Source organism: Grammomys surdaster, unplaced genomic scaffold, assembly GCF_004785775.1.
Source record: "Grammomys surdaster isolate TR1022 unplaced genomic scaffold, NIH_TR_1.0 126133, whole genome shotgun sequence".
In the NCBI taxonomy this organism is placed as follows: domain Eukaryota; kingdom Metazoa; phylum Chordata; class Mammalia; order Rodentia; family Muridae; genus Grammomys; species Grammomys surdaster.
In genome coordinates this window covers 5,388,419-5,402,137 of record NW_021620941.1, presented here as the reverse complement: position 1 = coordinate 5,402,137, position 13,719 = coordinate 5,388,419, and the positions used below count along the sequence as shown (strand labels likewise).

Genomic DNA, 13,719 nt, shown 5'->3' with positions numbered 1-13,719 from the left:
TGTTTGACATACTGTCTTTTATGATGTATGATTTAAACAGACTCCGCAAAGGCATAAATATCCTTATCTCAACTCCTGGCCGTCTAGTGGATCATATAAAATCCACAAAGAACATTCACTTTAACCGAATACGGTGGCTGATTGTGGATGAAGCAGACAGGTGAGCTTAGTCTAGCAAACAGGGAAAGTGGAAAGGGGACTGTCTGTCCTGCCGTCTCCAGGACAAATCTGTGGCCTGGTAGTATCAGATTTCCTCTTTACATGGGGTAAAGTCCTTCTCTTGTATTTTCAGGATCTTGGATTTGGGTTTTGAGAAGGACATCACAGTGATTCTGAATGCTGTAAATGCTGAGTGTCAGAAACGGCAGAATGTTCTCCTGTCAGCAACACTCACAGAAGGTGAGTTGAGAAGAAACTGTGGGCTGAGGCAGTGGGTGCCCCTCTTAGGGAAAAGGGACAGCCTTCCCTACTGTCCTATATACCCAGGGGGTCCTGTGTACCCCGCAGTCTGGTACATACACTAGGGTGCATGAAAGGCAGATGGTAGCACTTGGCTTGGCTTTGCCCTCTCCTTAGCACGAGTTTTAATGTGGTCATTGCCATTTTCATTAAGAGTCCACGTTCTGACTCCTACCATTGCAAGAGAGTCTCAGCTGTTCTGCAGATGAGAAACTAAGGCTTAGAAAACAGAACTACTTCAGCAGTTCCCCCAGCGCTTTCACGGCCGTGTATATTTTAGTTGATTATCTAGGCCACAATAAGGTAACACCAGTTAGGTGCCATTTGTGTGACTTTTAAAGTGTTACTAAGAAACATTACTCTTCAGAAATAATCTTCAGAAAAGGGATTCTGTGGTCAGCTAAATTTGAGGATTGTTCTTTGACCTCAGTCTTTTGGGTTATGGTAGTCATGAGTTCAGTAAAGATTCTGAGAAGGCCTGTGACCAAGAAGTCTGTGGAACTCTTTTGTTGTGAGTTTTTGTGGTGAGCAGAGAACCTTTGGTACAGTGAGGTACAGATAGGAACATAGCATTGTGGGCATTGGGCTGTGCATTACCCCACCAACGTGGCAAGGGGGCAGATCAGGGTTGGACTTTTCCTAAAGAATGTGTGATCTGGGGATGTATGTGTGACCTCCCTTTTTTGTCCATCTCATTGTATCTAAGGTGTAACCCGGCTAGCTGATATCAGTTTGCACAATCCGGTCAGTATCTCTGTCCTGGACAAAAGCTGGGACCAGCCCAATCCTAAGGAGGTTGCTAGTACCCAGCTGGACAGCTTTGCCATACCAGAGAGTCTCGACCAGCATGTGGTGTTGGTTCCTAGCAAGCTGCGCCTTGTCTGCCTTGCAGCCTTCATCCTGCAGAAGTGCAAGGTAGGAGTGTGGCTTAGATCTGGACTAATCTAGGGAAGTAGATCTTCATTTGTCCCAGGTAAACACAGCTTTACATTAAGGGACCAAGACAAGAAGGGAAGGAGCTATTAAGTTTGTTCTGAGTGCTTGGGTGAGTGAGTGCATGCGTGTCTGGATGTGCATGTCTGCATGTGCGCTTGCATACATGACTATGAATCCCAAATCAGTGGTGAAGAACCCAAGCATCTGCCTTTTAGGGCTAACACTGGGGGAGTGTCCCAGATGACAGGCATTCAGGAGTGAGCTGCTTCATGCACTCTCCTAGACCCTGGGATAGCACATGGCACATGGGGGCTGTGGCCAGGGTCACTGATGGTGGCAGGCCAACGTGTGTGGGACAGCTCACCCTAAAGGACGTTGTGGTACCTTTTGAGCTTGGAGCTCTTGTCATTTTCCTGTCTCCTTAGTAGGGTAGAATATCAGTGTTGGTATTTTGTACTAATTAAAAGTTGTGTCTCCATGTTTCTGCATCAGGGCCAGCATGTACCTGTCTGTACCTTAGAGACGGACATGCTCGTTTTGAGGCCATCTATGCTTATGGCCATGTGCTTGCTTTCCCTTTTGTGTTTGTGTAGTTTGAGAAGGACCAGAAGATGATTGTCTTTTTCTCAAGTTGTGAGCTGGTGGAGTTCCACTACAGCCTCTTCCTTCACACCCTGCTTCGCCACTCAGGGACTCCTACTTCAGAGCAGCTGCCATCTGCTTCCTGGCCACTGAAATGCCTTCGGCTGCATGGCAACATGGAGCAGGAGGTGAGCCCACTCCTCCCCACCCCACATACCATGGACCTGATATGAACCTGGTGGCCAGAGAGTCCCGGTGCACTTATGTCCTTTTCAGGCTCTCCTGGCCCAGGACAAAATAGAAAAAACAAAAAACAAAAAACCAAACAGGCAAAGCAGGGAGCTGCTGGTAGATGTGGTGAGGGAGTCCATTGTCCCTTGGACTCCTGCTCTGGAGTTGCCTCTTCCACCTGAGAGAGCTCTCACAGGCCAGCTTGGCCTTCGTCTACTTGAGCCAGCTGTTACGGCAACTGAGTAGCACTAAGTAGCTGGCACCAGGGAAGGCTTTTGCCTTTTTAGTACCCAGTGTGTAATTAGGGCTTGATGTCTTCAAATTAAGAGCATTAATGGAGCTAAATTGTGGATCCCATATGGTACTGCTGAGCACGGCGGCTGTCATTGTCAACAAGACACAGCGTTGCACTCTGAGCACTTGGGGCTGGGAGAGGGTACTGCACACCAAAAGGCTTTGGTCCCTGTTCTTCCTCTGCAGAGTGAGCTTCCTGAAGAAGAATACCCTTTCCCACATTTAGATGTTCCCTGGAAGCCTCACTCCTAGGCTCTTATCGAGGCCATCATAGGGAGTTCTGAGGGACACCTTCCGCTTAAGACTTGAAGTAGAAGCCGTCTGTGAAGAGGTTTCCGGGCATCTTAGATAATCAGAATGTTGCATGTCAAGATAGCTTTGTTATGTTAAGAGCTAAAAGAGGTACCAGAGGTCTGAGTGATTGGAAACAGGTCCATTCCCTTATGGTTTTGTTTTTAAATGGAGCCCTCAAGTGACCTTGTTGAAGGTCACTCATGGACTCTGCTTCTTTGCCACTAGATATATAGAAGTCACAGAATATTCTGTCCTCTGTTAGATTCCTATTATGCCTTCAGCTTCCCAATTGGTTGAGTCAGTTGGTTTTTTTCTTGAGTGGTATGTATGGTTTGGGGTTTTGTTTTAATCTTGGCTTGCTTCCCAGAGCGATTCCTTGGGAGGTGACTGAGAACAATGAGGAGCTTATGGACCTAAAAGTCTGAATGGGTTTTAGTATATCAGGAAAGATTCATAGTTAAATGATATTAGACTGTCCATCTCATGTGATGTGGAAAGTCCTACATGGTATGCCTTCTGGGATAGACTGCTTGTCTTCTGGCTCACTGACTTGAGATAAAAATATAACCCTTCTTCCTGAAGAAGGCCGTGTTGATATCTGTGGCCCACCGAAAGCTGGATGAATGTCAGTGGTCTGTGCTACCACCTGAAGCTATGTTGATGTCCATGGCAGGACTGCTGCTGGTGTTCATATTGGTGTCCATGGCCCATGCCCCAGAGGCCATTTCGATGTCCATGGCCTGTGCTGGCACCAGAGAGCATGCTGTGGTCCATGACATGCTGGAGGCATGTAGATGTCCGTGATCCATGCTCCCCCTGACTGTGAAGGGTGGGAAGCTACTTTTGCAGTGGTGTCGATGACTGCAGACTCACAGTTGAGAGAAAATTATAGAAAGCGTCTGTGACAAAATGTAACATCTTAGACAGTGAGTTTCTTAAGTAGGAGTACTTACATTAAGACTTAAAGCTCCTGGTGAAGGTTGGCTGCTATTGTGTCCCTTGATGCCCTGAGTGAGGTGTGCTTGCAGCCATAGGACAGAATACACACCCACAAATGACTGGAACTGTTCACCATAGTACTTGGGACTGTGCCAGTGCTCACAGGGAGACGTCTTTTCAGCCTTGCATTTATCTGTTGATAGAAGGTAGATAAAGCCAGATCTTAGGTATGTGCTTCAGTGTGATCTAGGCCACTTGGTATGTGCTTGAGACTTCATGATGAAGCCTCAGGATTCACTCACCTCTGCCATCACAGATTTCTTTTTTAAATTTAACTAAAGGAGCCATTGGTGAGTACAGAGACTTTTTAAAGAGAAGCTCACCTTGTGACAAAACACTTGTCATGAAATAATGTTGCAGCTGATTGGCTAAGTTCTGTTGAGCTCCGTGAGATGTTGTGGTATTAGGAATTGTATTGGCAGAGATGCTTGTGTTTGACTGGTCATGATTAAGGCCTGTTACAGTGAGGCATCCATCGTGTTTGTGACCCCATAGGCATAGAAAAGCAGCTTAAAAGGCGGTGCTGGCACACAGCTGTAATCTCAGTACTCAGAAGGCAGAAGCAGGTAGAGCTCTGAGTGCAGGGACAGCCTGGTCTATAGACTTAGTTCCAGGATAGCCTGGGCTGCACAGAGAGACCCTGCCTCTAGACAGACAGGTAGATATTTACATGATGTAGTAACAGTAAATGATTTGTGTACCTAGTTTATTCACTTAGGGTTGTGTAATTTCTAGATTTAAAAACTAGACACAATTAGGGAAATATTTAGACTCTCCAACTAATATTTCTTTAATAATACTTTAAATGGGTTGCTTCTTTGCTGGTGCTGGTATTTATGAATGAATTACATTTTAGGCAATACTCCATTGATACTGGCTTATTGAAAGGTGCTGCTCACAAGGCACTGCTGCTTTACCTGATCTCAGTTCAAACAAGTATATCTCATGAGATGTGAAGAAGCCACTTTCTTCTTCCTCTTTGCTGCTGAACCTCTTTGGGCTCCGAAGACTTGAACCATTCTGTACCAGAAAAAAAGTTAGTATTTAAACCTGCCTTGATAGCATTTATCTCTAAGAATTTCTATGGCTTTTCTGCAGGAAAGAACATCAGTGTTTCATGAGTTCTCCCATTCTGGAACTGGAGTCCTACTCTGCACGGTAAGTGTTACTCCACTCTGTCAGGGTCGATTCCTTGACAACAGTGCCAATGAGAATTTTGTTGTTATTTAAGACGGAGTCTTACTATGCAGTCCTGGCTGACCACACAGAGATCCTCCTGCCTCTGCCCTCTGAGTGCTGAGATTCCAGGTGTGCGCAACCATGCCCAGAGGTATCTGTGACTTCTGATCCTCAGACAGTTTGTCCTGTGTCCAACCTTTTAGGTAATTGGCACACCTGGGCCTCTTGGTGAATCTGGTTTCTCTGCACCTCTGGATTGCCACCTGGCTGTACTACATGGTACTGGCTTCCACTGTTGAGAAGACTTGGCGATTTGCTCACTAATAGTGGCAGCTGTTAGTCTGAAAAGGTGTGAATTTATCAACCAAAAACTTGTAAATTACAGCTATTGGGAGTAATTGGAGCTGAGAAAGTCTTTGCACAACAAGGTGCCTATGCTTGCTCACCTTCTTAGAGAAAAGTCACAGTGCTGGGCAGGTTCTTGCTCTTATCTGAGGTTATCACTGGCACTGGGATGCGTTCTGTCTGTTCTAGTTTAAAACGATCATTGTCTTAGGAGCTTCAGGCCAGTTCATTTGCCTCAGTCTGCAGTGCTGACTTGTGGCCTCCAGCACATACCTCACCTTTTTACTGTGTATCTCTAATGCTGTTTTGAGATTAAAAACACATGCCTTCCATGTTCCCCACCTCCCTAGGCATCCACTTTTCCTTAGCTGTTACTTCCTCCCTCCCAAGATTAAAATACCTTCTCCTATGCCATTTGAGTGACATAACTCACAAATGGCTATTGGAGAAACTCCTGTATATATAGTAAGGTAACTGTACTGTGAACTTAGTAAGTCTTGCAAGCCAGTGCTGGGTAGAAACAGTGACATTTAGCCATCTGAATGCCTTATTTACTGCAGTTACTTTTTAAGGAATTCCTACCCCATGTTTAATTCAAAAGTAATAGAGTCTGTTTTCCTTCAGAAACAATTTGTGGGAGAGAGAGAGAGAGAGAGAGAGAGAGAGAGAGAGAGAGAGAGAGAGAGAGAGAGAGAGAGAGAGAATATGTATGTGTGTGTGCATGCGCGTGCATGCTTGAGAGCTTCCTTCTACTATAAGGCCTACCCAGAAACCTCACCCCAATGCCATTTTCTTATGTCTATAGCAAAGTGACCCTGCACACATTTCTTCAGACCTATACACATTGTTTAATTTCCCTTAAACCACTTGCCCCCCAAGGAGACCTATACCTGAACAGATAACTTTTCTGAAGCAAAGATTAAATTCAAACTTGGTACTTAGGAAATGTCCAGTAGCCCTTACCACCAATAGGAATGTTCTGGAGCTCTCATTGCCCTTCTTCGTACTTCTCTTCCTGCCTAGAATAGACTAGCTAGCTCCCACTTAGAGCTCCAGTTCCTTCTCATTAGGTACTTGTTATGAACTCTATGTCTATGACACCTGTTACAGATGTCATGTGCAGGATCCTAAGCTCCAAGAAGACAGGGCTGCTTATCTTCAGTTCTATCCCAGTGAAGCACAGAGAGGAGCATGGTAGGCCCCATGGTATTTGTGTAGGAGCTGAGTGGGTAGATAGGCCTCTGAGACTGATTGGTGAGACCAGCCAGTTTGTAAAAGATAGAGGTGTGGTTTAATGTGCTTGCTTATGAAGAATAAGTTTTGAAAGTGAACTTAAACGTTGTCTCTATTGAAACACAAAGTAGTAAGAGCCTTTATGCTAGAATGGGAGTAAGAAGTCTGAGTATCCTAGATACCGTGTGGTGTGGTGTGGTGTGGTGTGGTGTGGTGTGGTGTGGTGTGGTTTGGTTTGGTTCGGAGACCTCTGTATGTAACAAATATGCTTTCCAGACACTGGGGATATTTCCATTTCAGAAAGTCCAGGTATCTGAAGTTGAGTGTTTTAGAAGCTCTACATGGAGGAAAAGATCACATTTTCTGAAGGTCAAAAGCTGGAGTCAGAAGCATGTGCTCACTTCCTGTTCTGTCTGGATGCTACCTGTAGGCAGTTGATGTCAACTAGCCATTATCATGGCAAAGCACATAGGGTTCCGCTCCTGCCTACCTTGAGTGAAGCAAACTCTTGTCCATATCTAGTTTCCTCAACTCTTGGTCATGGTGGTTGGCTTGTTCAGAGTGATTCCAGCGTGCATACTGTGGTCTAATTTTTCTCAGTGCTGCAGAGACTATGAAGCTGAGTAGGACTCACCTCTGAGCCAGGATGCAGCCCAGGTTCCATGGTGATAGGTGCTGTGTCCCTCTGTGTCCCTGCTGCTACTGTTAAATTTGTTTGCTTTCTCTCAGTACTGTGTCTGTGAACCATAGGGTAAGTGGGCCATACCGGGATAAATGGTACTCAGGCTGAAGAGATAATGTCACTCTGACTCCGTATAAGCAGCCTGTTGCTTGCCAGGCTATCTGAACACTCCAGGAGACTCCATGGTGTTAATGAGGAATGAGGGCCATGTCAGCACAAGGCAGATGGAGAGCTGGTTTCTCTTGATAAATCATGTTAATTGTGTGGGGATTTCCCCCTTTATACCAAGCCTTTAACTAACCACCCTAGATTCTTTCATAAGGCTAGAGGAGACTGGGTGGGTGTCTTTATGAAAATATGGAGTCTTTGGTCTAACTACACAGTGTTCCTTACTGTTTACAAGTTTCTCTACTTCATTTTTTCTTCCTGCTAGTAACAGTTAAGGGTATGTAAGATGTGTGTTTGTCTTAATTATACTAGTCTTACAAGCTAGAACCTTTGTAATTTCATGAGGTTTTCCCAGGACCAGATCTGTATTAGGGCTCTTGTAGACTGGCTGTTTGATAATATAGGGCTATGGTGAGGAGGTGGGCATGCAGAACTAAAAGGCAGTGGGACAGAAGCTTGCTGTGTACAAGAGAAGTCTTCACTGAGGGATAGATGATGTGTTGGTGCACACCTCCCTGTAATTCCAGGATTGGGGAAGTGGAAACAGGAAGATCCTAACCTAGACCTCAAAACACCCTGTCTCAAAAACATGAATGAGGCAAAGAGTAAGGACGAGACAGCATGTTGAAACTTAAAGGCCTGGTTTTTTGGTTTGTTTGTTTGTTTGTTTGTTTGTTTTAAATAGGATTGATAATTCAAAGGAATTAGGCTCAGGATTTTGATTTATTTACAGAGCATTTTTTCTGTTGGTTCATTGATTGCCCAGAGCCAAGGCAGGAGGAGGTACTGTCCTTAGTTCCATCCAGGAAAATGCTACTGGGTGACCACAAAATGAAATTCCAGAGTCCCCTCTAGTTTTAAGGTGGGCACGTGGGTTTTTCTGGCATCTTTGTTCTACTTGGTTGCCCCCGGATGAGTGGGATGCTGTGCCCTCCTCAGAAAGGAGAAGCTTCTGATTCTGAATCTGTTGTTTAAAAACAGCTAGGATGTATGGACCACAGATGTCCACCAGATAGGTTTCATACTTAAAAGATACAAGTGAGTTAGCTGTGCTGCCCCTCCACTGGCTCATTGCTTTTGCTTTGTTTTCTGACTGAAGTACACTGTTATCTGCAGTTCTTAATTTCCTCTCCTCCTAGGGAATTTACTGTGCCAGCAGCCAAGAGACAAAGGAGCAAGGACTGTACGTGTCCCGAGACTGGGTTCAGTGCCCCGCATGAGTGTGGTTCTTATGTTTCTCTGGTTGTGCTTTTCATGGGAAGTTTATCTTTAACACTGTTTCTTCTCTGCTAATGGAAGGATCATTTGGAGATTGTTTGCTGTTTACTCAGTCACGCTAACTCATGTTGCCAGTTTTTTGGCGACTCCAGCCAAGATCTCTCGCCTCTGACAGCTTCTGCACTCTCCCCTTCCTCCTCTGATTACGCAGCCCAATCTGTCACCTGGACAACGGGGGCCTGTACCCTGCTGATGGCTTTCCACACATGGCAATAATGACTTTTGGCAGGCCAGGAAGGCGTCAGAGGCGAGTCTGTGCGTCCCTTCTCAGAGAGATGGCAGGCTCCCTCTCCCTGTTAGTAAAAGCACTTTGTGAGGTTCTTGGGTAAATAAATGAGTCATTTTAATCCAACTGACAGGCTGGCACCTGAGCAAGCTGCCTTCCATCTGTACTCCTGGGTCTCATGGAGGCTGCCAGTTGTCAAGCCCAGGGCCTTCAAGGCTTCGTTGGTGAATGTCTTTCAGAGCTGACTTTAGTGATTCTTTTGCCCTAATTAGGTTAAAGGAATAAAATGAGGCTGTGATTAGGCTTAAGCTCTGAGAGTTGAGAGGACAGAACTGAAGGCTTTCAGACAATTGTCTGAAGACAATTTTCTGTTGAGGTAGTGTAGGTAGCTAACACCTTCCTGGGAGATGGGGCCGTTGTTGGTTTGTCTCTGGTACCTGCCCAGGGCTGAGCATGAAGTGTTGAGAGAGAGTTACACTTGCCACCATTTCTTCATTATGCAGCAGCACACTTGGGTTATAGTTCTAGAGTGGTTCCTGTATACTCTGTCTCTTTTGTCCTTCATTAACAAGGCAGTTCTTAGCCACAGTACAGGCTTGGTGCAGTGGACTGACTGGCCTCCCCAGGCTGACTGGCTCCCACTGCTACCATGTGGTACCAGTCCTCCCTGGTGTGGACCAGGTCTGATTCCTTTCCTCCATCTGTGAAGGGGATGCAGAAAGTATCTGGATTAAACCTAGGTGGAGGTGCCTGGCTATTCGTGCAAGCTCTATCCAACAAAACAAATGACCTGAGGTGACACATGTCAACAGTCCTAGCTTGAGAGGCTGAGATGAGAGGAATGGAGTTCAAGTTCAGCTTGGGCTCCTTACCAAGACTGTCGGAGATGAGGTAGGTAGCTGGCTGTAGTAGAAAAAGTAGTGGTAGATGAGAAAATTGTCACACCAGTGCCTAGGGCTATGTGTGTCCTTCAGCACATTTGGGCTTAGTAAGTGTCTCTATATCAGTTGTTGGTTTGGGTTGTTTTGTGGTGCTGGGAAACTCACCCGAGGGCTCACACACACCAGGCAAGTGCTGCATCACTAGGCTGTATCTTCAGTCGTGCTGTAGAGTTTAATCTCTCTCCGGGTTGAATTTACTAAGCTTACTATGTGGGGTGGAGCTTGTGACAGCCAGGCATAGCCTTTCCAGCCTCAGTTTCATCTAGATGCTGCTATAGTTTCTCTATGTCTGTCCCAGGTAGCAAAGCATTAAGCTTTTCCCCAAGCCTATCTGTAAAGCTCAAGTAGCACACCTTCTTTGTGTCCCCACAACAGTGTACTGAAAGCTAGTTAGAGCGCTTGGCAGACTGAAGAACCATCGGTCTTCCTAAACATTAGCAGCAAGTTCTGCTGAGAGCTTCTCCTGCTCCCTGTGGGTAGAGAGCATTCTAGACTGCATTCTGAAGCATATTCTAGATCATGAGCTCCACAGCAGCAGCTTCAGGCTCCTGAAGGATTTGGGGCTGATGGCATAAACTTCCGCTCTGCTTACACACTTAGTGATGCAACCCCGTCCTGCTCAGGTCTCTTGTTCAGTCCTGTCCTTGCTTCTTACAGAAACTTCGAAGAGACTTGTTTGTCCAGATTCTTACTTTTAGTCATTGTTTTGACTTTTTTGGGGACAGGGTTTCATTATTTAGCCCTCATTGGCCTGAAATTTGCTGTTCTAAAGCAAGCTGGCCTCAAACTCATAGAGATCTGCCTGCTTCTGTCTCTTGAGTGCTTGTAGTAAAGGCCTGAGCTTATATAACTCATAAAATCCTTATTTTAAAAAGATGATAGGGGAAGCTGGTTTTGTTTTGTTTGTTGTAACACTCTCCCGCATTTGGAGCTGGGACAGAGGTCCTGCTCCGTGCAAAGCGTGCGGTGCCCCAGCTCACAGCTGCGCTCTCCCTCTTCACCGCTGCCACCACCCCCGCCTCTGGGGGTCGCCGCGAAGCCAAAGCACCTTCTACACCCCCACCCCAGAGTCTGTCCGCCTGCCCCCGTGGGCCCGGCCTGCCGCCACCACCGCGCTCCTACTCCTGCCTGGGTGGCCCGTGGCCACCGTTTCCCGCGCCTGCTGCCCCGCGCCCCAGGCTGTGGCGCCGCAGCCCTCGGTGCCCTGCGGCGGTCCTGCCAGCCACTCTCCTGGGACATCTCCGCCCGGTCTTGCTGCACTTCTGCTTGCGCCAGCACGGCCGCTGCGACCCCTAGGCGCGAGCAGTGCCCGGCATCCACTCTCTTCTCGTCCCCACTATACCTGTATGCACATGGAATACATAAACATATATTCATGCCCACACACATAACACATAAAAAACTTAAAACTTACAAGTCAGTGGAAAGCAGGGGTACTGTGTTAGTCAGTGTTCTGCAGCTGTGAACAGACACCATGACCATGACAACTCTTATAAAGGAAAACATTTAACTGGGCCTAGCTTACCATTCAGAGTTTTAAGTCTGTTATCCTCATGGCAGGGAGCATGACAGTGTGCAGGCTGATATGGTGCTAGAGAAGTAGCTGAGAAGTCTACATCTGGATAATTAGGCAGTAAGAGGAGAGTGACACTGGGCCTGGCCTGAACTTCTAAAACCTCAAAGTCATCCCCCCCCCCACCCCCCCTCCCCCATTAGTGACATACTTCATCCAACAAGGCCATACGTCCAATATGATTCCACTCCCTTTGAGTCTTTAGGGGCCATTTTCATTCAAACCACTATTGGCACCATTCCAGATTAAAGAAGTCTATAACTCTTGAGCAAGGACTGCTTCCATTGCTCCCTTCTGAACAGGAAAGCAAAGCATTCATACAAGTCATCTCAGTTTGAGTGGGGAAATTTGCCACTGACTGTTGATGAGAAAGCAGTGTTTCTCATTCTCTTGGAGTCGCATATGGTGGCTAATGGAAGAGAGCTGTTTGACTTGGGAGCCCTTGCTAAAGTATTGCAGACTGAAATGTCACGACATTTGCAAGTGGCTTTAGACAATTAAAGTTTGTGTATGCATGTATTTCACATTCGATCAACTCTTATCTTTGTCTTCTGTGTCTGTGTGTTCAGATGGAAGGAGAAAGCAAATGTGTTAAGGATTAGCAGTTGATGGGTTACAGAAGAGATGGACACTCACTCTTCTGTAGGTTTAAAGTTTTCTATATCAAAATTTCAAGAAAAATGATAATACCTATTCTTTAAAACAAAGCAAACACCGTAGGAAAATGCAAACAGAAAAGGAAGAACCACCTTGAATTTCTCTGTTTGAAAATCAGGTACTTTTTGTTATGTGAGACAAGATTTCACCATGTGGCCCTGGCTAGCTAGCCTGAAACTATGTACATGAGGCTGGATTAGCTCAATGTCAAAATCCTGACTCCACCTCTGAACACTGGGATTATGGAATTATAGGTGTGAACCACCACACATAGCTGTTGGCGGTTTTGAGCCTCCTTTGGTGTATTCATCCATCTAATTAATGAATTTTTTATTATTATTTCTCATTGATACCCCTACCCCCAGATTTTTGGGGCTATGAAAATCAGATCACTTGTTTCTTATTTCTTCTCCTGTATGTGTGCATGTGTGTGCAAGTGTGGGCATGATTTTGTCCATGTATGGGGTTAGAGGACAGTTTCAGTCAGTCCTTTCCTACCTTATTTGAGACAAATTCCCTTTGTTGTCTCCTACTCTGTATGCTGACTGGCCCATGAGCTTCCATGGATTTTTCTGCTTCCATTTAATCATTGGGTTTACACACAGGCACTATTGTGCCTGGTTTTGTGTGCAGTTTGGACATTCAAACTCAGGTCATCCTGCTTGCCGGCCAAGTGCTTTACCTACTGAGCTCTCATTTTATGGTTTCATTTTGAGGTATATCTTTTTGGAGTTGTTTAGCATGTTCCTGTCTTCTGTATTTCCACAAATTAATAATTGGTTCTAGACAGTTGATTAGATTTGGCTTCTAGGCTTTAGTATTTGGCAAGAGGTATCATAGGCTACACTGATTCTTACTGCACAAGAGCTGGTTACCGTCCTTCACACCAGATACTCTAGTGTCCACTTCCTCCTGGGCAATCTTCCTCCTGGTCTCCTCTCCCTGAAGGTAACTAAAAAGAACAGTGATTTTTCTTTTAAATGTAAACAAGTATGCTTATGTTTCTTACACAAAAGCATTTTATACATACACAAAGGTCTCTTAAATACTCTCCAAGTTAGTAGAATTTTCTTCTCTTTCTATCTTTTGTTCAGTCTGTTACTTTATAGACACTGTTGAAGGAATAGCTTCTGCTTACCTGGTATTGCCTTTTGCCAGCATCTCTGTAGAAGTGAGGCTGCTTTCTAGGGGGCAAGTGCAAATGTGCTTTTCTAGTCTCACCAGACTCCCTGCCCTGAGTGTTCGGTTCTGCATTCCCACCCAGCGTCTCCTGCATAGTAGAATGTACTGTTGACAAATGAGGCAAGATGAAGTAGGCTGTTCCTGAGGTTCCCACATAGTTGTATCCTAGGCTTCAAACCTTGTTTTTTTATATCCTGATGAATGGAGATGATAGCTGTTTTTAAGGTTAGGTGAGGTAGGTTGGTGAGATGGTGCAGCAGGTAAAGGAACTTGCCGTTGATCCTGACCACATGATATCAGTCCTAGGAGCCATGTTGTATGAGGAGAGAACCAATACTGCAGGCCGTCTTCTGACCTGCACACATGTGCAGAGGCATATACCCCCTAATTAAATACATGGAATAGGTTTTGAATAAGGATTAATTGAGGTACTGTAAGTAAAATGCTAAATGCTGGACTC

At 45.6% G+C, this 13,719-nt stretch overlaps 1 protein-coding gene across 1 annotated transcript in view; it reads left to right on the top strand.

Annotated features, from left to right (window-relative positions):
* Ddx31 (DEAD-box helicase 31) overlaps window positions 1-13,719 on the top strand; it is a 66,165-nt gene that overhangs the window by 19,294 nt on the left and 33,152 nt on the right. The window contains exons 10-14 of the mRNA XM_028757139.1: window positions 41-160; window positions 293-399; window positions 1,166-1,374; window positions 1,989-2,165; window positions 4,894-4,953. Coding sequence (XP_028612972.1) covers window positions 41-160; window positions 293-399; window positions 1,166-1,374; window positions 1,989-2,165; window positions 4,894-4,953 — 673 coding nt within the window. The remainder of the gene's footprint in view (window positions 1-40; window positions 161-292; window positions 400-1,165; window positions 1,375-1,988; window positions 2,166-4,893; window positions 4,954-13,719) is intronic.